This window comes from Epinephelus moara, chromosome 12 (assembly GCF_006386435.1).
Source record: "Epinephelus moara isolate mb chromosome 12, YSFRI_EMoa_1.0, whole genome shotgun sequence".
Taxonomy (NCBI): Eukaryota; Metazoa; Chordata; class Actinopteri; order Perciformes; family Serranidae; genus Epinephelus; species Epinephelus moara.
In genome coordinates, this window is record NC_065517.1 from 27,760,906 (window position 1) to 27,783,816 (window position 22,911).

The following is a 22,911-nucleotide window of genomic DNA, read 5'->3' on the forward strand; positions in this document are numbered from 1 at the left end:
GTTGTGGATGGTACCAATGGAACCGTTCCATACTGTCCCCATTTTTGGTCCCCCCTCTGTTGGGGTACCTAGCACACAGATCTGGTACTAAAAGGTGGAGCTGTGAACACTGCAGTCTGTTGATTGGTCAATAGAGGACGGTCACTCTGCTCAGGGCTGAGTTGTGTCTGGTTTTGAGGCTCATGTAACCACTGTTCATACCGTGGAGAGTTTTAGTAGTAGACTGTAACTATAAAATGAAAGGATGTTTTGCTGCCTCTTTCAGCAGCTGGAGTCTGAGAAAAAATAACTTAATTCACTGGGCTGACTCCCGACGACTTTTAAGGTGCAACGTCTGACCATGACTTTAGTTTTTATATGACACACACTTTTAGTAATGAGTGGATCTTCAAGTATTTATGTATATTAATTTTGGCCAGGTTATGTGAACAACATATATTCAAATCCTCACTTGGAGGAAAAGAAAAGCGTTGTGGAGCGTCGTTCCTGTGGGCTCCAGCAACACTAATCCCCTGAGCTTGCCTTTGAAGGACTAAATGCACAAACCTGCTATTTTTAAATATCCCATGGAGAGAGACTCTCACTGCAGCCTGTTCTATTTTGTTCTGAAAATGTCGGCGTGCAGCCTCGTTCTGTGGACAATAAACAAGGTGCAGACTGATGGAAAGGAGGAAATACAGTGAGTGCTGGACGGAGCAGTGAGTGACAACAACCCCGCCCACATTTAAGGGAACTGTTTGCGGTGAAAAGCTAGGGTCTAGGTACCATGTCTGAAGGGTTACTTTTGGTTCCAGTGGTACCATACTGAAAGTGTTTGGTGGAAACTGGGCTGAAAAATACCAAAGTTACCCTTTAATCTTTCTTATGTTTTCTCTTAAGCTATTCAGAATGATATCATATGAAGGGCTAAGACATTTGGATCATGATTAAAAATGACACAGAAGATTAATTATCAGAGTGTCCCACTTTAAAAGTATTCACCCTACTATCTCGTATATTTCACAATCTATAAGTTGACATAGAAGTCTACATGTCTTGCTTGCTCATATATCAAAATATACTAAATGTGAAACAATGTCCAAATTGGCTGACACATAATAAAGCCTACATGTTGTAAAAATGTAGGTTATGCAAATAAATTGCCCCACTGAGGCTGTAACTCATCCCCCGGCCAAAAGGCAAAAGGGGAGACATAAATATGTGAGGGGACCTCCTTTGTTCGCCGTTTAGTCACCTCTGTGGCCCCTGGAAAACCATTAAACGAGGAGGACTTCTCCCAGGAGCCCGGCATTCCTCAGATTCCTCCGGTCTGATGTCAGAGGAGAGGGGACGGCGCTCCGGAGGCATCTGGACCCACTGATGCCTTCACGGACCCCGCCGTGGCTGCGAATTCTGAGCTCTACTCTCTCCAGGGCTTTTTACAGGGGAGAAAATCAAACATGGACACATTTTTCACTTTCCTTTTTTTGTAATCTTCCTTTCTTTCTTTTGATGATGATGTTTTACTGATAATGAAGCAACAGTGGGAAAAATATAGACTAATAAATACAAAGTTAAGCGTTTAAGTCAACACACTTATTCACTTGCTTGCTGAGAGTTGGATAAGAACATTTGCAGCAATCTCTTTCATTACTTTATGCTAATATGAAATTACAGCTAGCAGCCAGTTAACTTAGCTTAGCACAAAAACTGGAAACCTTTGTCAAAAGAAACACTTTCCATATTCTTCCTACATTTGTCAACACATTAACATGTTAATCAGTTGGTCTTAGTTACACAACTTTGGCGTTTTTACACTTTGGTAAATATTATGACTTTATTATTGATCAAATTGTAATAATGAAAAAGCTTTGTTTAACTATAAGCCAGGCTGTTTCCCTCTGTTGTGGTGCTTACGTCGACTGGCTGTAGCGTCATGGTTCACCATGTGGAATCAATCTTCTCATCTGACTCTTGGCAAGAAAGCAAATTAAGCTATTTCCCAAAATGTTAGGCTACTTAAAGGAAGTAGCTGTGTAATTAATGACTTTTACCATCAGCTTTTGTTCTACTCCCTCACATCAAGCCTAATTTTTTCCCCCCCGCAATCATTCTTTACAGCTCCAATCCAACAGTTTTGGCATGTGATGTCTTTAAACAAAACTATGTCCTCTTGCAATCCCTTCTTGCCAGGTCTGTAGCCTGATTCCTCCCTTGGTTTATTTCAATAATTTGTGAGAGGTAAAATTAAGCAGTAATTCACAAGAAAAAAGTCTAACAAAATTAGCTTGCATAATTTGGGTGCAGCAGTACGAAAGTATAATGTGTTCACTTAAATACTACTCTTGTTTTTCTGAATTATTGAAAAGATTATTGATTTGTTAATTCAGAGAAATGAGAAAAGGAGTTCATGATGTTGTCAGAAAAATTAGAATTAATGAGATTGTTAGCTCTTTAATTCAGAAAAAGACTGATGAAAACTTTCCTCAGGTTTCTGCGATAATAATTAGTTCAGAAAAACAAGGCAACTTTTTTTCATAACTGAAGGTTTCATGCTTCAGTTCACCACAAATGTTTCTTATTCTACCTCACTAGGCCTATAGGCTACTTTTAATCATCTTGCGACCCCTTAGATTTCTCTTGCGACCCTTTGTTGGGTCCCTGAACAGGTTATTTTAGTTAGAGAGATAGGGGACGACATGCTGCAAAAGGCCTCGAGCTGGAATCGAGCCTGTGGCGGCTGCGGCAAGGACGCTGGCCCTGTATCTGAGGCACCTGCGGCATCCACTGAGCTACTGGGCACCCCAGTTTTGTATTTTTTAAATATTTTTTCATTTAGATTTTGTTTTGAATTTTTGTTTTGAATTCAATTTAATTTCAGTTAGTTGCCAGAGTGGGTTTGCCTGTTTCAGTTTAGTTTTTATTGTTTAAAAATGTTTTATTTTTTATTACTTTCTGTATTCGTTTTATTATTTTTAAAAAATGTATTGTCGGTTATTCTTCAGGGGCAAGATTTAAAAAGTTTATAATAGGTATTACAACACAAACACAGGAATTTGTGAAGGCAATTGACTCAACCATGTAGACACCCCAGTCTCAACAAACATGCACCAATGCCAGACATTTTCTGTATATTTTTATCTTTATTTTAGTTCGTTACTGTTAAGTTAGTTTTTTGTTCTTCTCTAAAGTATAATTTTTATTTTTATTTCAGTAACTAAAACATTTTTTCACATCTAGTTTTAGTTTTTAATTTAGTTTTAGTCAACCATAATAACCTTAGTCCCGAACCACTGCTTTAAACTAAACGTCGAGATTCCAACAGTCTCTGCTGCTCCTGAATGCATCATATGCTCCTCTCTCCCTCTGTCCTGAACGCCTCCATTGGACTAAAGGGACCACTACTATAAACATACGGAGTCCCTGCGCGAGAAGAAGACCACGTCGTAGTTATCCACAGCCGAGTCGGGGAACTTTTTGTGACTGTTTTTAAGGACTTTTTGGCTCCGTGGGAAAAAGAAAAACGGACAAAAAAACTTTGTGTTTGAAGCAGCGACAGCGACTTTTTGTTCTGAAAGTTGCGCTTGTATGATTCAAGAGTCTCCCGAGATTTCGCGTTTGTACGTGGGGACTTATTTAAAAGCATAAAACCGATATGAGGATTATGTGTTTGCTGTGAGCTCCAACGACGTCGAGCTGAAGAGGAGTTTCTCCAGCGGGGAGCAGAAAACGGCATGTAGCTCAGGATCAAGGGTGAGTTCAGCTGCTGCAAAGTAAAAATCCAAACCAGCAAAGTTTTCCTGTGCTCTCAGTTGTTCCTTAAACGCATCTTAAAGTAGAGGAAAACCAGTTTAAGAAGTCTCAATCAGCAGTTTTTAAATGTAGGCCAAATGGCTGGGCCACGTAGGGCAGGAGGCAGGGGATCCCAAATATTCTCATGCAAAGCCCCCACCCCCGTCCTCCTCCACCAGATACATTAAAATACAGACAGAGCATAAAGCCTCCTCTGGGTGGGATGGGTGGGTGTGAAGAAAAATGAGACTAAATGGAAAACAGTGTGACCTCTAATCAACATCCATTTAATGAGATAAGTTGTACTGATACACTAAAAGACACCTCCTCCTCCTTATTGGATCCATCTCTTGGGGAAATGCACACATGCCATGCAGAGCTAACACCACCTGGATCCACACCACACTCCACTACATCTAAAACTGACAATTGAATGCAACCTACATCATCAAAAGCTTGTTGACCTGTTGCATACAGTCACCCAGGTGTGAGTGTGAGAGCTGCACATGCATCCACCTCCAAAGGTGATCACAGTTTTTACATCATGGGTTAAAAAGAGCCTGCTGATGGTGACGTCACGCTCACACCCTGCATCCCCACCAATGCATGTTTGTGTGTGTGAGTATGTTAAAAGATGTGTTTGGACATGCACCCTGGACTACCACCATTACTGTAAAAAAAAAAAAAGAGGGGAGAGTTCTGTAATGGCAAATATAGCATTGCTGCAGGAGGCGTAGGCACACACACACACACACACACACACACACACACACACACACATCTGGCTGTCTTTATAAGCTCAAAGGCATGCTGTGTAAATTATATGGTGCCAGAGCAAGTGGCTTGGGGAGTACACACCACTTTTAAAACACTGCTGGAGGATTTAAAGGACCTAAAGTCAGAGTTGTAGGTTCCGCTTTCTTCGTCCCATGCTTCTCATCGCCTCATCGTGGGGCTTGTTTAGGAGTCAAAACACAAGGGAGAGGGGGTAACTATCCACTGCCCTCCATGTTCTTCTGTCATACTTGAAAGCTTAGCAATAGGTGCTCCTGATATGTGAAGTCTTAAAGGCCATGTTGTGTTTACGTCGAGCATGCTAATATCATAAGAGGTGTTTACTGCACAATGCGAGCCTGCATGTAAGAGGGAAAGTGGCTATTGTTTGTGTAGCCAGTGGTCATTTGAGTCTACGTGGGGCAAACACACCTGTAATTTTGGTCAATTGCCGCACGCTGCAGCACAGGAAGAGAGGGAGTGAAGTTATTGTTGTTATTGTCTTAGCTGAAGGCCGAGAAATTTATAGAAGTCCTACAAACTCAACTTTTGGATATCCGCAAAGAAAAGGCTACAAGCGCTTTCCTAGAATTTGAATGAATTGCTGTCGTGATGCAGAATAAACCTGCCTTATCAATGATATTGTAGATTTATCACACTTTATATGACTCAAAACAATAATTCTACGCCCTTAAAATGTAGTTTAACATGATGGCAGACGTGTTTTAGTCTTAAAATGATTAGTCCATCAATTGCTTTTTTCACTGACAGAATAAATCAACAACAAATTTGCTAATTATTTGATCTTTAGAGTCATTTATCAAGCGAAAAAGCCCTAAAATTTAATGGTTCTAGCTTCTTAAATGTGACAATTTTCTGTGTTCATAATTGGAAATTAAATAAATTTAGGTTTTTGATTGTTGGTCTGACAAAACAAGCAACTTGTGGAAGTTGTAAGAAATTATAACGGGCATTTTCGGAAATTTTATAGACTAAAGATGAAGCGATTAATAGACAAATAATCAACAGATGAATTGCTAATATAAGTAGTCATGAGTTGCAGCCGTAAATACAGTTATTCCTGATGATTGTCATGTTAGTTGTAGCTGCGTCACCCATTTCTAATCATAAGATAAATCTGAGTTTTAGGAAAGCAGTGATTTAAAAAAACATTGGAATAAAGTCATGCTTACAAGGGTGTAGGATTAGTTTCAACATTTGGGGGGGCACATGAAATATTTCCTGCCTTCTGGTGAATTTTTCTGCATGGTTTTATGGTGACAATGTCTTTAAATTTCTTCAAAATAAAAGTTCTCTGCCACGTTCATGTTTTTTTAGAGGGCACATGGTCCAAATATTGAGGGGGACGTGCCCCTTGCGTCCTCTCCGAAATCTACGCCTATGCGTACTGACAATATGAAATAATATACGATACGATATTGTGTGAGCTGGGTTCATGTGTGACTGTGATCAGTAATGTGTGTTTGCGGTGAGTGTATTGAGACTTGCACAGATGCTTTTGTCAGAGTTGTCTAAGTGCCGTGCTCTCATGCAGCCTGGCAGACAACAACAGAGCAGACAGCGTGCCGCGACTTGCCCAACTCTCCCACACTCCACCTTTAGGCACCTTCCAGGTGCTGCGGGCAAGTTGTCAATCACAGCTAGCCCCGCCCCGCCACGGCAGGTCAGACCCCTCTCCTTCTGATCAGCCCGGAAGTTTGTGACTGTTCCCATGATGTGGTCGACATATGGGCCTCACTGTACGTATATTGTGGGGAGGTGTGTTTGTTATTTAGTCCACTTCTCTTTCCTGTTTATAGAGCATCAAGCGGAGATGTTTTCCATTTGATCTCCGGTTTAAAATGTGTGAATTTTCCCTTCCTCGTGGTCATTATGTGCGGTAGATACAGCCGGATGTGAGCAGTAGCTAACCCAAAGTGTTGCTGCTTTCATAGGCCCGTAAACCCGGTGCTGTTGAGGTCCCTGTTAATGTCGGTGCCGCGGGGTTCAGCTGTGAGAAAACACTCGGTGGCTTTTTGGTGATTGAGCATGTGTGTGTTTGTGCGAGTGTGATGTGGTTCCCAGGAGGAGGGGGGGGGCATGGAAAATGTGAACAGCACTGTGGTTTGGCTGGAGCAGACATGGTGGCCAATGGTCCCATGTTTCTGTTGTTGAGGTGGAGAGAGCCGCCGCTATCAGCCTCGCCGTCCGTCACTCCCTCCCTCCCTCCATCCTCCCCTTGATTGTCACCCTGCCTACCCCCCCTCGTCCTGACCAACTGTACCAACATGATAAGAGCCTGAGAAACACCGGTGTCACACCTCCTCTTCCCTTTCTGCCCTGCTCTCCGTATCCTCACTCATCTAAAGCCTTTATTTTCTCAACACACTCACACACATACACACACACACACACACACTGCACCCTCTCTCTCAATCGTATCTCTAAACTCTCCCTGCCTCCATGTCATCGATCCCCAGATTTCAGTGCCACAGGATGAGTCGGCAGTGCTTCGTCATTGTTGGTTTGGAAAACCAGTCTCTGGCCAGTGTTAAGCTGTGTCCCGCTTTGATCCTCCCCCTCTTCATGTTCTAGTGACAGTGTTTAGACGGCCATGCCAGCCTCAAACACTGGGCATTCCCTATCTGTTACTGTCAACTGTGGCACGGCGCTGCAGCCCATCAACACATACTTCTTTTATTTTCCTGCAGACTACTTTTGTTTTATGACATGTAGGTGTATAAGTGCTGTGAGACATTCACTGTCTACGGTGTGGAGCTGGAAAATCACATTATTTACCTTTTTGTAGAGTACAGTTAATAGTCTGCAGCTAATGCACCATACTTTAAATTTTGTTCTTGCACAAATAGCTTACACAGTAACAGTTAGGGAAGGACCAATTGCTGACTTCTATCAGCCGACCGACAAAGACGATAACATTCACTGATGGCAGTGGCCAATTGTACTTTGTTGTGTCACATCAATTTTAAAAGCAGGGCTCGAGACTGATAGCAGCTCGTCGTCCTGGGGACAAGCCAGGAGCTACAAAATGTGGCAGTAGTGTGGACAGTTGACATAAACATAGCAATAGTTGGATGTGGCCTTAGACACAGTATTCAAGTTAGGAGTCTATTGTGCAATTGCTAACTCTCTAGTTGGACACCATGTCAATTAATTGATAAATCAACATGAATTTTGATCGTAGAGTTATCTTTAAGTCATTTACCAAGCAAAAAATGCCAAACATTTTCTGGTTCCTACCTCTGAAATGTGAGAATTTACTGTTTTCTCTGATATATATATATATATATATATATATATAGTTATGAATTATTATAAATGTCCTGGGGACAATAGGAAACGTATTTGGGACAGAGATCTTCCTCGGGATGACGTCTCGATGAAAGAACGCAGTAAAATCACTATTGACACGTCACGGGACACACCCTAATTTTTCCCTGATAATACTACATTGCGAACAACAAATCAGTGTTGAAATCGGCAGAAGGAAAGCTAGTTAACGTTAGCTGTTAGCAGCTGGTTGCCGGTGTTACATCAAAATGTCTTCCTGTGTGGAATAGTGTTTCCCTCCCTGTTAATGTGTAGCGCCCCCCCCCCCCCCCCCCCCGTGGTGAGGGTCATGGCTAAGGGTTTGGGTAAGGTTTAGGTAGGGGAAAACACATATCGAAGGGGAAACAGACTTTGACACAACACTGGAGGTAACAGCTAAAGAAGATTATGTAGAGTTACATTATGGTGCATTCAAGCTCAGAAAAAGCCTCAGTAAAAATGAATATTGGACGCAGGTAAATTATAACTCATGATGTTCAAGTGTAATCTTGTAAAACTGAACTCTTGTAAAAAATAAAGTTGTTTGAAGGAGGAATTTCTTGATGTTTTAAGAGCAATATAAAATAGACATTTGAAAGGGAATTATGGTATATTATATATAATAAAAATGTTTTTGAAGCAGTTTTTAATGATATTTCTTATGTGAAAGAAGGTTATATTAAAGTTTGTTTCATAAATGTGTATGAGTTAATTTGTGCTCATTTAAAGACAGTGTAATGAAAGGCTGATTGACCTCAAGACAATTTAGTTACTTGTCTGAAGTGAAGATTTCTTTGTTTCCCTGGCACGAAAAAGGGAATAAATAACAGCAAAACAAAATAAATATATTGGTACCAGTATCTGCGATTTTCCAAATTGTTATTTTAAACATGGGTCCCAGTATTGCCCCAGAAATTCACAATCAGTGCATCCAAAGTAACGGTAACTGCGAAGCAGTAGAAGTTGAAAAATTAGCTTTTGAGCACCTTCATTCATGCAAAATATCTGGACACACGAAACAGACCTTGAGAGTTATTTGTAAAAATGTTTGAACTCTATCCTCCTCAGCGCTGAGTCACATACCAAAATGTGGACAGATACCTCTTGTTGCACAAGATGGTACAAGGAATTTGCAATAAACATGGGCCTTGAATCAGGATTTCGGGCCAAGTTATCGTCTGCAAGTGGAAGAAATAGTGGATAATTCCAGAGCAATTCTAAATGCATGCACTTTCTAAATAGTTCTGTAAACTTTTGAGTGCAGCTTGCATGATTTCCACCCCCAGCTGAACATCTGGATCTGTACAGAAATGTGAGTGTGTGTGTGTGTGTGAGTGTGTGAGTGACAGGGATAGAAGATTGTGTGACTGTGTAAAGCTTCAGACAAGGCTCCTTCGCTGTCTGGATGTCACCTCTGTGCGAACACAGCTCTGTGTGTTTGTGACCATCCCTCGGCTCTCATGTAGTAGAGATGACGTGTGTGTGTAAGTGTGTTTGTGTGTGTCTTTGTCTCAGAGATGAAGCTTGAGAAAGAGAGACAGAGACAGGGGGGAAAAAAGAAAGCTGGAAAGTGAAAAAGCAGATGCGCTTGTTAGAAACACACTGTCTGGCCGGCTGGCTCCACCATCTGTTTGCAGCTGCTAATGTTTGTGTGTGTGACAGACAGTATGCTTGTGTGTGTGTGTATGTGTGGTGTGTGAGACCGTATGTATGCAAGCATACGGTATATTGTGGAACGTATTATTAAGTTCATTCCTTTAAGGTGAGGAAACGTAAAGGCAAACTGTTTTTCTTTTCTTAGCAAGAAAGTACACACACACACACACACACACACACACACACACACACACATATATGCACACACATATATGCACACACAATCCTCTGGCTCAGACAGAAACACACATGGCCAGAGTGTCAGATGACAAAGACTGCCCTGGTGGTGTGTCCTGCTGTCCCTCAGGCATGCTGGGAAAACAATTGCTGTGTAGTGTGCATGCATGTTCCTTTATGTTTTTCATGTAGCAAAAGATTGCACAGTTTATGTTGTACTGCCTCGTGAATTGGGCAGCAATGTTCAGTCAGGTCAAGTCTGATCCAGGGTCAGATAGACTTTGGCTGTATGTGTCCAGGAATGTGTGCAGACTTCAGAGCCGTATTTCCCCAAAACATCTCGCTGCTGACTGAGCTCGTCTCAGCTCCATGGTAAGCCAGTGGGGCAAAAAGAGGATCAAAGTCCTAAGAAGATTTTTTGGGGAAAAATGTTTTGGATGCTGACTTTTGCTAGTGTTTTGGCTCGGCGTGGAGTAAAAGATGACGTAGTCACCAGATAGGACAACACAGCAAGTGACAGAGTTCTTAGACAACATCCACACTAATATGTTTACATTTTGAAATTGGGTTTTGAAAGGTAAACAAGTCTGTTCACACAAGCTTTGTAGCACTGTTTCAGAACCTATCTCCATCCATACTAACACGCCTGAAACCACATATCACATGGTGTAAACAGGAAGTAGATTATCCAACTGGGTGGTCACAGAAATTACCACAGAGATGGTGAAAAGCAGGACCAGAGATTTCTTTGCTTGGTCCGACAATGAGGTGGAACTGTAACTGAAAGTAACATGAGTATAAGGCAGTCAAGGCAGTAGACAACAGATTGGGAGTCATTACAAAGTAAAAAGGTGACAAATTATAGTGCTACTGGGAGCATTTTCGATCAACAGAGGAAGCCATTACAATGGAAAAGGAGTACCCACACAACAAGGATTAAATCAGAAGAAGTATAGAATTTGCTGTAATGTTTTGGCTTGACATGCTGTGACTGGTAAGACTTAATCAGGAAGTGAAAGTGGGTCATCATTTCCAAAAGTCTCCACTTCCACCCATCCAGATTAAAGTGCGACCCGGAGGCGAATTTGTATTTCCTAGGATAGCCAAGGCATTACCTGCCTTACCTCCCTACGTTTGGCAAGTACTCATTGCCTTTGTTGGTTGTAGACACAAGGAGGGAGAATGGTTAGGGCAAGGGTATAAATGTCAGGGTATGCCAATCAGAAGCAGAGTAAGGCTGGTCATTCCTTCGCTATCCTAGGAAACGCAAATTCTTTTCAAACGTTATCGAGTTTGCAAACGAAAATGGGGTCGGCAGCGTTTTTGAAAGTCTCTGTTTTAGGAGCTACAAAATGCCAGAGTAGAGTGGACACTCAACATAAACATAGCAATAGTAATGCATTTAAGACAAAAATTTGTGTGGATGCCACCTTAAACACAGTATTCAAGTTATGAGTCTTATGTTCGACTACTAAATCTCTGGTTGGACACCTCAAGTCAATTAATTAATTAATCAACAAGAATTTTGATTGTGGGTTTACTTTTTAAGTCATTTATCAAACAAAAATGCCAAACGTTCTCTGGTTCCTGCCGCTTAAATGTGCATATTTTTTTTTGTTTTTCTCTGATTTATATAATTGTGAATGTTTGGGTTTTAGATTGTTAGTTGGACACACAAAGCAATATAAAAAAGTAGCCTAATTTTCACTATTTTCCAATAGTTTATGGACTAAATGGTAAAACTAGAATGGTAACTCTTAAATAGATTCTAAGCAGAAATGGTACATATGTACTGCTACTTTGGGCATCTGAAATGACATTATTTGCTGAGTTTCTTAAAATATAGAGGTTATTTAGCCTAATTATTTAAGATTTCTCTCAAATATATTTGGGGTTTTGGACTACTGTTTGGACAAAACAAGCAATGTGAGGACATCTTTGTGGACCTAGGAGAAATCTGATTGGGATTTCTCACTGTATTCTGACATTTTTTAGACAAGTGGTTCCCAACTGGTGGGTCAAGGTCCAAAAGAGGGTCACAGGCCCATTCTGAATGGACCACAAGTGAAAAAAAAACTTTTATTTTGAAGTGCCGTTTTCTGCTGTAGAGTTAGTGACTAACAGACAACTACCTGACAGAAAACTAGGGCAACAACGTGGCCCAATGCTAGTATGACGCTGAATGTATTTAACTATGGGACCTTGAACTAAAGACTAAGGAGAAATCTGGACCCCGTGGCTGGACCAGTTGGGAACCACTGTTTTGGACCAAATGATAAAGTGAGAAAATAATCTGCAGATGAATCTGTTAAAATAGAAAATGTAAGTCCTAGTTGCAAAGCTGGATTAATGGATGCATTACAAAAAGAATCAAGAGATAATTCCACATACAATGGTAGCAGGAGTATCCAAAAAATACAAAACGCTATTTGGGAGTACTTTTTCTTTCCACTGTTAGAACAAGCATCCTGAGCACATTGCCTGTAAATATGTCTTGATTTCCATCTTACTTTTCTACTACAGACTTTCCCAACTGTAAAAAGAGCACGCCGGAGGAAGAGCAGTTACGAGCTGTGAAGCACTTAACCCCTTTGTTTTGCTACAGCGCTCATGTGTAACAGGAGGGGAGGAGGAAGGGGGTGGTGTTGGTATTTCAGACAGAGACAAGCAACAGAGATCAGATTGATTGAGTTACACACGCTACACTTGCGTCCTCAGCTCTCGGCGGCCTGCGTCTAATGGTCTTAGCAGTAGGCGACAAAGTGCTGTTTTGTTCCTGCTATTGTGTGGATGTGAATGGAGCAAAGCGACAGACGGGCTGCCCTGAGAGAGATGGAGTGCGCACAGCTACTACTGCTACTGTGCAGATGCTTGGGAATAATTGTTTTCACAACGTGTGTTTCTATGAATAATATTAAAGAAATTATTTAAATAAAAGTGGTGATTACCTGCAGAGGAGCAACTGAATGCAACAGTCTGGTTGTAGTTTTGTCGTGTGCTGCTGCATGGCTGGCTCTGGTGTTTGTCACACCTTGTTTTGGTTTGATTATAATTCTCAGGTGGCCCCGTTTTTTGCTGAATCCACACCTGAGTGCGCAGAGAGATGACTGGCAACAAAACATCACACCCCGAGGGGGAAAACCTGTGTCAACATTGTTTTTCAACTCATTTTGTATCCGTCTGTTGTCAGCTGTTAACACACAGCATCAACTGCTGCTAAACCGTGCCCCGATTACTCACTGCTGCTACACCTGTCAAGCTCCCAGCTCTCGCACGACACAGCATACAATTTACAATAATAACAGGGGGCGAGCTCCAGGAGAAATTATTTGTAATTGTTGAAACAATTGGTCTTTTTATTTCAGACAGAGGTAGACAAAAGCAGGATTCTTATTTCTAGTCGTCTGCTGTGCTATCTGTCTCTGGTGGAATCTATCATCTGTGGTTAGCTAGCTAATTAAGCTAACATTAGCTCCATGAGTGGGTGGAAAACATCATTTATGACTTTTTTATTGTTTCCAACCAACTCATTTTTACAACAAGAGGCATATAAAAGTGTCTTAAATATTTATTTGATGGCAACATACATGAATGCGGCTTGCTAGAGTTTTAAACTTCCCGAACTCCAATAAAGAGCAGAACAAAGATGCTAACGTTAGCTTACACTCTATTAGCATCAGGAGCTGCTTCACACAGTGTGGGAATACTACACAGTGGATGTGCTAGTTGTGAACAGGGCTTTTTAAAGGTAACTTGGACCCCAACAAACAAATTTTGTTAACACAGTTAGTTATTGATATGCTTCTTGACCTCAAAGTAATGTTGGGCTGCTACTGTTGGTAGTTAGCTGGACTTGCTAATGAGTGCAGATTACGTTAGGGCAGAACAGGCCTCCAGGAAAACTACTTAGCCTTGTAGCAAACTGCAAACAAGGTCAGTTATGAATCTTTCCAGTCGGAATTTTTGAGCCATGGTGGTTTTATTTTTCCTCAAGCCGAGAAAAGTGATTAAAAATGTGTGACTTTATCACAATGTAAAGTCCATGAGCCAAGCTGGAACTCCCAGGTGGGGCCAGCAGGAGAAACACTACTACCTAGTTATTATCGGAATTTTTGGGGCAGATAAACTATGGATGTATAAGGAGTAGGGGTGGGGGTTAAAAAAAAATCGATTTTTTGATGCATCGAGAATCTGTCTTGAACGATGCGAGCATCGATTTGGAAAACTCATAATTGATTTTAATTGTATTTTTAGATTTATTTTTCAAATTACCATAACTCCTCGACCATTCACGCTATCGACGTAATTCCATTTTTTAAATTACATTACGGTAGTGACGCCTTTACCTGTGGAGGAGGGGAGGGAAGTGGGCACAGCAGGAGGAGAGTGACAGCTGACAAGGAGTTGGAGTGATTTAGCGGAGTTTTGGTGAGTTTGGGTGGCGTTTTCTTTGTAAATAATATTTAGTGTTGTAAATAATAGTATTTGTGGTTTTTTGAGAGCTTTTGAGTTTTTTTATGCCGTGTTTTTGAGTGTTTTTGCTGTGTTTTCGTCGTGTTTTCACCATAGATCGTTGTATTGCCATCGTTCGTCTTTTTTGCAATAGTTTGTGTTTTTATAGTTCATAGATAGTTATAGTCAGTTATAGTTTTGTAAATACTGGAGGAGAAATGTCGAGGAGGTCCGACGAGGGACAGGAGAGTCCCGTTGAGATTTGTGGATGAGGAGGATGGATCGGAGGAGACTGGTGGAGTGTAACAGTTAGTCATCTCAACCACAGTAAGTAATAGGCCTACAGTTTGTATGCACTGGATATGCATTCCCAGCTTTATTACAAAAGTGTTTTTCAATATCTAGTGTAAATTTTCTTATTGGCTCGTTTTATAATCGAGAATCGTTTTATAATCGAAATCGTTGCCCTCAGAATCGGATTTGAATCGAATCGTGAGGTGCCTAGAGATTCCCACCCCTAATAAAGAGACCTGGATACAGCATTGGAGGGATGACATTTTTCTGTAGGCCGATGCTAAAATTAGCATCGCCCTGGTTCCCTCTTCGAAAGAAGCCTATGGGATTTTTCCATTTATTTTGGGAAATAAAATAAGCTCTGTGGCAAACAAACAGTTATGATACTTGCACATTTTGTTCAGCAAGATAATCTTTACAAACGAACACCACTTTTAGGATTTTTGAAGCCTAAATACAATTGGCAGAAGTAAAAACTAACCTTAGGCTATAAACAAACTGCACCAATGTCGCATGTCTTACGTTGCAACCACAGAGTGGCTGTAAAGCTGTGTCTGCATTATGCCATTCTGTAGTCTCATTTAGCAACTTGTTTGCAACCGCCTTTTTTAAAATACATAAAAGCTTTGAAGTAAACTACTGAGGTATCTACTAACTACTTTCTGTTGCAGAACAAATGTGAAAGTCTCTTAAGCTTGTGTTAACTACAGAGCTTATATTAGGAGTCTAACCAAAAACCCATTGACTTCAAGATGAGAGAACTGGGAGTGCTGAAATGCTTACTCATTGCCGGGTTTTAGGACTCATTCCTGGGGCACTCTTATTACTCGGATGATCTGAGCTGCTTTGGCATCGCTGGGCCCAGAGCAAGCACACTAGAGACTTCTGCCGGCTGAGTAGACTACTTCCAGTTTAGTACCCTGTTGCATTGAACTGGGATAAAATGGTGCTCTTCTAGACTGCCCAAATGTTATCAGACCAAGTGGATTAAATCTTGATGGTTAAACAAGTCATTTTGCGGGGCTTGTGACACTCAAAAAACTGTATCCACTGATTCACAGATGTCTCTTTCACAATGTAAGACTATTAGAAAAGGTCTTTTGGGGACCAATGGCATCATGTGATGGACTCAGGAGATGTAATTCCACTGTTTGCCCACCATGAAATTCGGCTTCAAAGCCCAGTTCATGTCCTGGGGGCCTGATGGGAGCACACACACAACTTTATCAAAGTACAAGGTACTTTCATTTTGTTTTAATTTTAGCAGCCCCTGTGAGCAAAGCTGGTAGTGTTTTAATGAGCACTTTGGCCTTTTGTCATTAAGATCTTGAGTGTTAATTTGTTTCGGAAGCAAGTGAAAGAATGACGCAACTTGTTTTAATAAAATGTTTCTTTTTTTAAACAGCTGTTTTCAGAACATATACTGAGAGATGGATGTGATAGGTGAGGTAATGTATCTATTCGTGACTGTGTAAGATTAATAACAAATGCAACAATGGTTAAAGTAAACCTTTTTTTAGCCACCGACATAAATTCATATATTGATGTAAAACCACAGCCATAACCATAAAATGTATCATCAAAAATAAAATTCTCCGGGGCGTCGGTGGCTTAGTGGTAGAGCAGGCGCCCCATGTACAAGGCTGTTGCCGCAGCGGCCCGGGTTCGACTCCAGCCTGTGGCCCTTTGCTGCATGTCTCTCCCCCTTTCACACTTCACTGTCCTATCAATTAAAGGCAAAAATGCCCATAAAAATATCTTTAAAAAAAAATAAAAAAATAAAATAAAATTCTCCATAGAAAAATCTCCTCCCGCTTCCTTTTAACTTTCTAATGCTGGCACAGTAAAACTTTGCCCCAGGAAAACGTAAACAAAGGCTCCTCCAGTAGTGTGCTGTAAATCATTTTGGCTGATTTTGCGGGGAATCAGACACAGGGACAGACATTAGGAACAACTATAAACACCAGTCTTATGGCTGGTGGTCTTGTTTGCTCATGTAGGTCATATCGAGGCGTTAGTAAGTAAAAATGATGTTTAGTTGCTTTAATGTAAAGTTCAGTTAGCTGTATGCAGGTCTGTGAGGTTAGACATTGTTTTATTCATGAAAAAAATCCAGGTCTTGACACAATGCGTCTGAAAACAGCGCTTAAGAATTTATATACTTACGATAAAGTGCTCTAAACATATACAGAAAAAGATCTCCTCTTTTATTTTCACCTTTTTGCCCCTGACCACACCAGTCTAGAGGGGATAAAGAAGAAACACAACAAAAGACGGGAATGGTTTCATATATATTTAGCCGAAGCTTGCTTCCCTGAAAAAGAAAAACAACCCTCTTCCCTCAGTTTTCCCTCTCGTTTTCTCCACGCCACAAAATTACAATGTGCAAATTCATAAACGTATACGCTGTTTTTGCACGCTGGAAATAAACACAACGGTCGGGAGAGAATGTTGCTGCAGAACTGTAGTGCCGTTTGGAGCAGCTTTTTTTTTTTTTTTTTTTTTTTTGAGTGGGGGAGTGGGTTCGGTCCCCAGCTATTGTCTGTCTGTCTGTCTGGCTTTACTCAACCACACACTTCCAACCATGCCACTGATTACNTTTTTTTTTTTTTTTTTTTTGAGTGGAGGAGTGGGTTCGGTCCCCAGCTATTGTCTGTCTGTCTGTCTGGCTTTACTCAACCACACACTTCCAACCATGCCACTGATTACTAGTTTAGAGTTGCACTAACTGCTGTCTGGTCCTTTGGCTAACCTCTTAAGAACCTGGTGGGTGTGTGTGATCCTGTGTGTTTGTGGTGCACTCTGTTCATGCATGTCTATGTTTGTACACTGCACAGTGAAAGTATGCGTCTTTATTTGTGTCTTTGTGTGTTTATCTGCGTCCCTGTGCTTGTTGACTGTGATCTCGCGTGGCCTTTTTGTGCTTGGGAATATTTTTCGAGGTATTTTGGGGAGGTTTTACCGCCAACTTGTGATGTCACTTCCCTTAAGCCAGAGCTAAAGGGGAGGGTCAGAGTGGTTTGGGTCAGGTGGCGGCAGTGGCCAGGGTCACATATCCAAAAGCAAAGCTGATTTACTCACCCATTGTAGCCCAATTATTCTCTTGCTGTGGTTTTCTCGCTCAGTGTGTGTGTTGGCATGAACGCTCAATAAAAAACACGAGATGATGCCACATTACAGTGAGCTATCTCCGATGGATTCAGGAGTAAGGAATGTGTTACGGCTTCCAAAGGGGCACGGCTGTTAAGCATGATTCAAATTGTACCAAACAACACGGCTGTAAGTCAGCACTTTGTAGCTCTTTCATTCAAGACTCGCTCGCCTGTCTTTTCTCTCCCGCTCACTCAGCCTCGTCACACACACACACACACACACACACACACACTTGCGTGCACACACACACACAGACACACACTTTTCTTCCTTGTGGTGCATACTTGTGTCAGGTGTGCTCTGTTTTTCCAGTCAGGGTAGAGAGGAATCTGGGCCGGGGTCCAAGCTGACTATCAACAGCACATTGCCAGAGCCCGGGACAAGAAGCAACACATCCACTCCATCTTTACTCCTCCTCCTTCTCCCTCTCTACTCCTCCCCCCTTTTCTCTCCTCTCCTGATCACTGGAGCATTGTCGTGCTGTATTTTGGTCTTTTCATTCCTCTGTTTGTGTGTTTTTGTCCTACTTTTTTGTCCTACTTTTATACACTTTCTTCATTTTCATGCACTTTCCTGAAGTTTTAGTAATGTTGCTCAGTGTTTTTGACTGGAGACGAGGCTTTTCTTTCCTTGCTTAGGGGGTGTGTTTATTTATTTTTTTAATCTTATTTTGTGGTGTAGTTCCCATCTAACAGGGCTACAAAGTGGTCACCACCCTGAAAATGACACTGCTTTTAGCTATCTGAATTCTCGTTGACAACACCAGCATCAGGCTTGGATGGTATCTATTTATTCATACCTTAAGTGGTGTAGTGGTAGTTGATGAGGTGGGTGTACTACTAGGTAGGTGGGTAGGTTACTAAAGAGGAAGTGGGTTTACTCTCTTATCTATACCAATTGCATTTTGGCTGATAGGTTGGTATACTGTCAACGGCCAGAAATAGAGCTGGATATACTCTGTATACCTGGATATACCCTGTATACACTCAACTACACCTTTTTTCATACCTACCTGAAATTTCACTGGGGTATACACAAGCTTTATGACGGCATTTATGTGCAGCGCTACCTAAACCCTACGTTTGCTAGCTCCCCTAGCATTTAAAGCCCAATAAATAAATGACCAACTCACAGAAAAACAAGAAAGGGAATATTCTCTTTCCTTATTACATGAACAAATACAACCATACACCTACTGAAATCAATTTCCTCTCTTTCTTTTTTTGCTAGTTGTGCACTTTTAACTTTGTGGCTCATGTAGTCACTTTATCTTCTATATTTTCTTTCGTGTTGTATAATGCCCTCGTGAAGCACTTTGTGACCTATGTTGGCAAAGAGCACAATATAAATACATTTTACTTACTTATATATTTACTTACTCTTTCACAGAACTAATACTAACATATTTCTTTGTTAGCCTAACCCATTGTAAGATCCACTTCATTCAAACTCGACAGAAACAAAATAAAACTCACCAAAACCGTTTTAGTTAGTCTTGTTAGTTGTTTAGTTAGTTAGTCCACTGCTCCAACAATGACTAAGTCTGTTTTGGTCTGACTATTTACAGTCCTCTAGCGTTACATCCACCGCTCACAGTCGCCATATCTGCCAGCTCAGCTGCCTGCTCCACCAGTAGTGACTGACCTCTGGTGGTGCGTGATGTGTACTACACACAGTGCATCCTCGATACAGCCTCTGCGTATTAGTTTAATAGGAAAATTAGCATCTGCATCTGTTTTGACAGTGTTGAAAATCATACTGTAGGGATTTCTCAATACCCTGGTATAGAGTAATATTATGCCATTAGGGCTGGGAACCACCAGAGTCTCTACCATACGATATTATCACAATACTTTAGTCACGATACAGTATTATTACGATTTTAAACATGTTGCGATAAGTCATAAAATATATTGTGATGTATTTGCCAACATCTCTTCTATCTAATAGGATAAAGTTTTCAGTCTGTTTATCTCACTTCAGGTTTGTTTTTTTGCAGCAAAATGTATGTAGCGGATTGAAATGGCAATTGATTATATTAATTAATAATTAATTAGGCTACCTAAAGTTTTATTTGTATTTGTAATATTAATAATTTATGTGATGAAATAAAATCAATACTTAGCACTGTGTGACGATACGATATTGCCACACAAAAATATCGCGATACTTCTACGTTTTTTTTCCCATCTCTGTGTGATACCACTTAAGCCTAACCAGTACTATCCCTCGGTGGCCCAAGTTTTAACCTGCGAGCAAAGTTTTTTTAGGTTTGCCTCTTAGCGTTGCTTACAGTATGTGTGGTATGATACAGGTGTGACTATATAAATATATTAAATATGCTTGTGTTTGTGTGCATTCTACTTCAAAGCTCCGTCCTCATCACAGACATGAAAGCTAAGAACTGATGACTAACCCAGTGATGTGTTCAAAGTGTTCCCCAAAGACCTGTCTCAACCTTAAAACCACAGTGTGTGTGTATGTGTGTGTTTGTGTGTGTCTTCCTCATAATGTTATGCTTTTGTTGCAGTAATTAAGTGTTTTATAAGTTTCTTATCGACAACACGAACTGGCATTTTCTGTTTTGTGGTCAGTATCTGACAAACAGTGGAAGCATGTGTGCCACCACCACATGTGTGTGATCTTACATACTACTACACTGTACGCTATAATGTCTGGCACTGTGCTGCTGTCGGGCCGAGAGAGAGGGAGAGGGGAGATAAAAAGGAAAGGAAAGGCCTCCCACACAGGCAGATATGAGACTTGGAAGCTCCATTAGTTCCTCAAAGCCAGCTGCCGGGTTCAGATGGATGTCTGCGCTGGGCTGTTTGATGTCCATTCATCCATAGCCTCACATCTCTGCCTCTGTCTCCCAGCTTTGCCCGACGCTGGGCCTCATGGGGCTGGAGAGAGCGCAGCTGCCATAACTATAGGATAAAGCTGTCTGCTACCGTGTGATTCCTGCCTCAGCTAATATCGCTGCACCGCTGCTGCTGCTGTTATCGCTGGTGATTCTGCTGGCCTTGTCTGTTTTTTGTTTCTGCTTGTTTATGGGAGGTGGGCAGGGTGATAATATGTAGAAATATATTGTGTGGGAGGGTTTGATGGGAAGAATGTTTTCTGATTCGAGCGCCATTTAGTTTTTGCATTCCTGCGGCTCAAATGTGAAAGTTTGTATTCAGCCTTTTTTCCTGAAAGTTTCTTGTCATTAACCAATCCTCCTCTTTTCCATGTCTCCCTGCAGCGCCTGCTCATCCTCCTCCTCCTCATCGTCCTCCCCCTCCTCTCCGGACATCTTTGGGAATGGGCCAGCGCCTTGCCAGGGTGCATCTTTCCATCCAGTGGCGTGGCTGGCGTCGTGCGAGAGTGAGGAGGGCAGCGGCCAGGTCATAGAGCCTGCCCACCCCTCTCTCCGCTTGCTTGCTCCCAAGTGACTTTTGACCTTTGACCCAGCCGTGACCCACAGCCAGCCATGCCCTTCCGGCTGAAGCTGCGGCGCACACGGCGCTACAACGTCCTGAGCAAGAACTACTTTGTGACACGGATTCGCCTGCTGGACAGCACTGTGATTGAATGCACTCTGTCGGTGGAGAGTACGGGACAGGAATGTCTGGAGGCGGTGGCCCAAAGGCTGGAGCTACGGGAGGTGAGGAGGACTCTTTTATTGTCTGACCCATGTACATACTCTTGTTAGAATGATGTACCAGCTGATATTTTTGGAGGTTTTTACTTGTTTAAGCATAAACAATGTTTACAACATCTCGTACATGTTGATATCTCTGTTTCTATCTCAATTCTGTGATAATTTCTTTATTCAAACACATAAAGGCAAGTTACTGGAAGGAACCGTGCAGACGCATGTATCAAAGTTATAGTGTTGAAGTTCTGTTTTAGAGGTACCAGGAAACACAGTTGTGAGGTACAAATTGACATTTTGAGGGCATACAACTGATCTAACTGTAAAGGTGTTGAATGCTGATATAAATTTCAGCTGTTGTCAGCTTCAGCACGTAAGTGTTACGATTAGCTGAGGTGGGCAAAATGGAACAAAATCACAGTATATGTAAATTTGATGTTTATTGGGGATGCACCAATTGTTTTAATCAATTCCAGGCCAATACTTATTTTTAAAATAACAATTTTGCTGAAACCTGATACCAGTACAGGTTTTTTAAATTTATTTTTATTTGTTATTCCCATTTTGTGCCAGTGAAACAAAGAAGTCTTCATTATACAAAATTAACATAACTGTTTCAGTTATTTAGTAGTTCATTACACAATCTTTGAATGAGCACAATTTATTCATACAAATTTATTACACAACCTTTTAATATAACCTTGTTTTACACGAAAAACATGGATATAAACAGCTTCAAAAGCCTTCTTACGGTATATAATGTATAATAATTACCTCTCTAATATCTATTTAATAGTGCTGTGAAAACATCAACAAATTTCTCCTTTTAAACAACTGTATTTATCCAAGTTTTTCACCAAAAACTACATTTTATAAGATTAAATTTGAACATATGACAAAAGTTTTAATTTGCCTTAGCCCAGTAGTCATTTTTATTGAATAGAGCTCGAACGCATCATCATGTTACTCAATACAATCACCATGAGCTGTTAGTTAGCTCCTCCTCCTCCAGGCCCCCAGGAAGTGTGCCGAGCTTTGAAGCCAATTTTTTGTTGTGGCCCAAAAATACTTTTTCCCTTGACCTACATGGCAAAAAAGACATCCTGTAAATCAGTGGATTATTTTTTTCTAGCATCACATACCTCAAGATATGACTCATTTTATCCCCATTCAAGTTAGCGGAGCGCTAAACCGGAAGTAGTTAGCTTTGCCAGTGGAAGTCTTTAGTGTGCCTGCTCAGTGGATCGTGCAGTGTGGAAGCAGTGCTGATAATCTGGGTTATTTTATATGCAGCAGTTAAATTATCTTGGCTTCCGTGGCTGCACCACTGAGCAAATGTCATAGGAATGAACAGGGTCCCTCCTTCAAAGCTGTATCCAGGTCTCTTTGGATTTGGTGTACACAGTGTAGCATTATCAGGTGAAATATAGGGTTAGTCCCCCGACAAGTTGATAGTGAGTTTACCGCGTCCTTTTGTCCTGACAGCGCCCCAAGGAAGATCTCTGTTCGTCTCAAACGGGTTTGCTATTGTCCTCAGGATGACGGGACAACGTTAGTGATTGAGCCCTCCTTTTTAGCCTGTGCAAAACTGATGCAGTGCAACAGAAAAGCATCGGCCACCGCCACTGGTGAATGTCATCTTGCTGGCAGTCAGCAAGGCGAATATC

General features: G+C 41.3%; 1 protein-coding gene across 1 annotated transcript in view; it reads left to right on the top strand.

The window, feature by feature from the left end:
- The first annotated feature begins 3,368 nt into the window (after window positions 1–3,368).
- The window catches only part of LOC126398628 (tyrosine-protein phosphatase non-receptor type 14-like), a 61,649-nt gene continuing 42,106 nt past the window's right edge, over window positions 3,369–22,911 (top strand). The window contains exons 1-2 of the mRNA XM_050058122.1: window positions 3,369–3,732; window positions 20,852–21,253. Of these exons, the coding sequence (XP_049914079.1) occupies window positions 21,080–21,253 (174 nt within the window). The 5' untranslated portion in view covers window positions 3,369–3,732; window positions 20,852–21,079. The remainder of the gene's footprint in view (window positions 3,733–20,851; window positions 21,254–22,911) is intronic.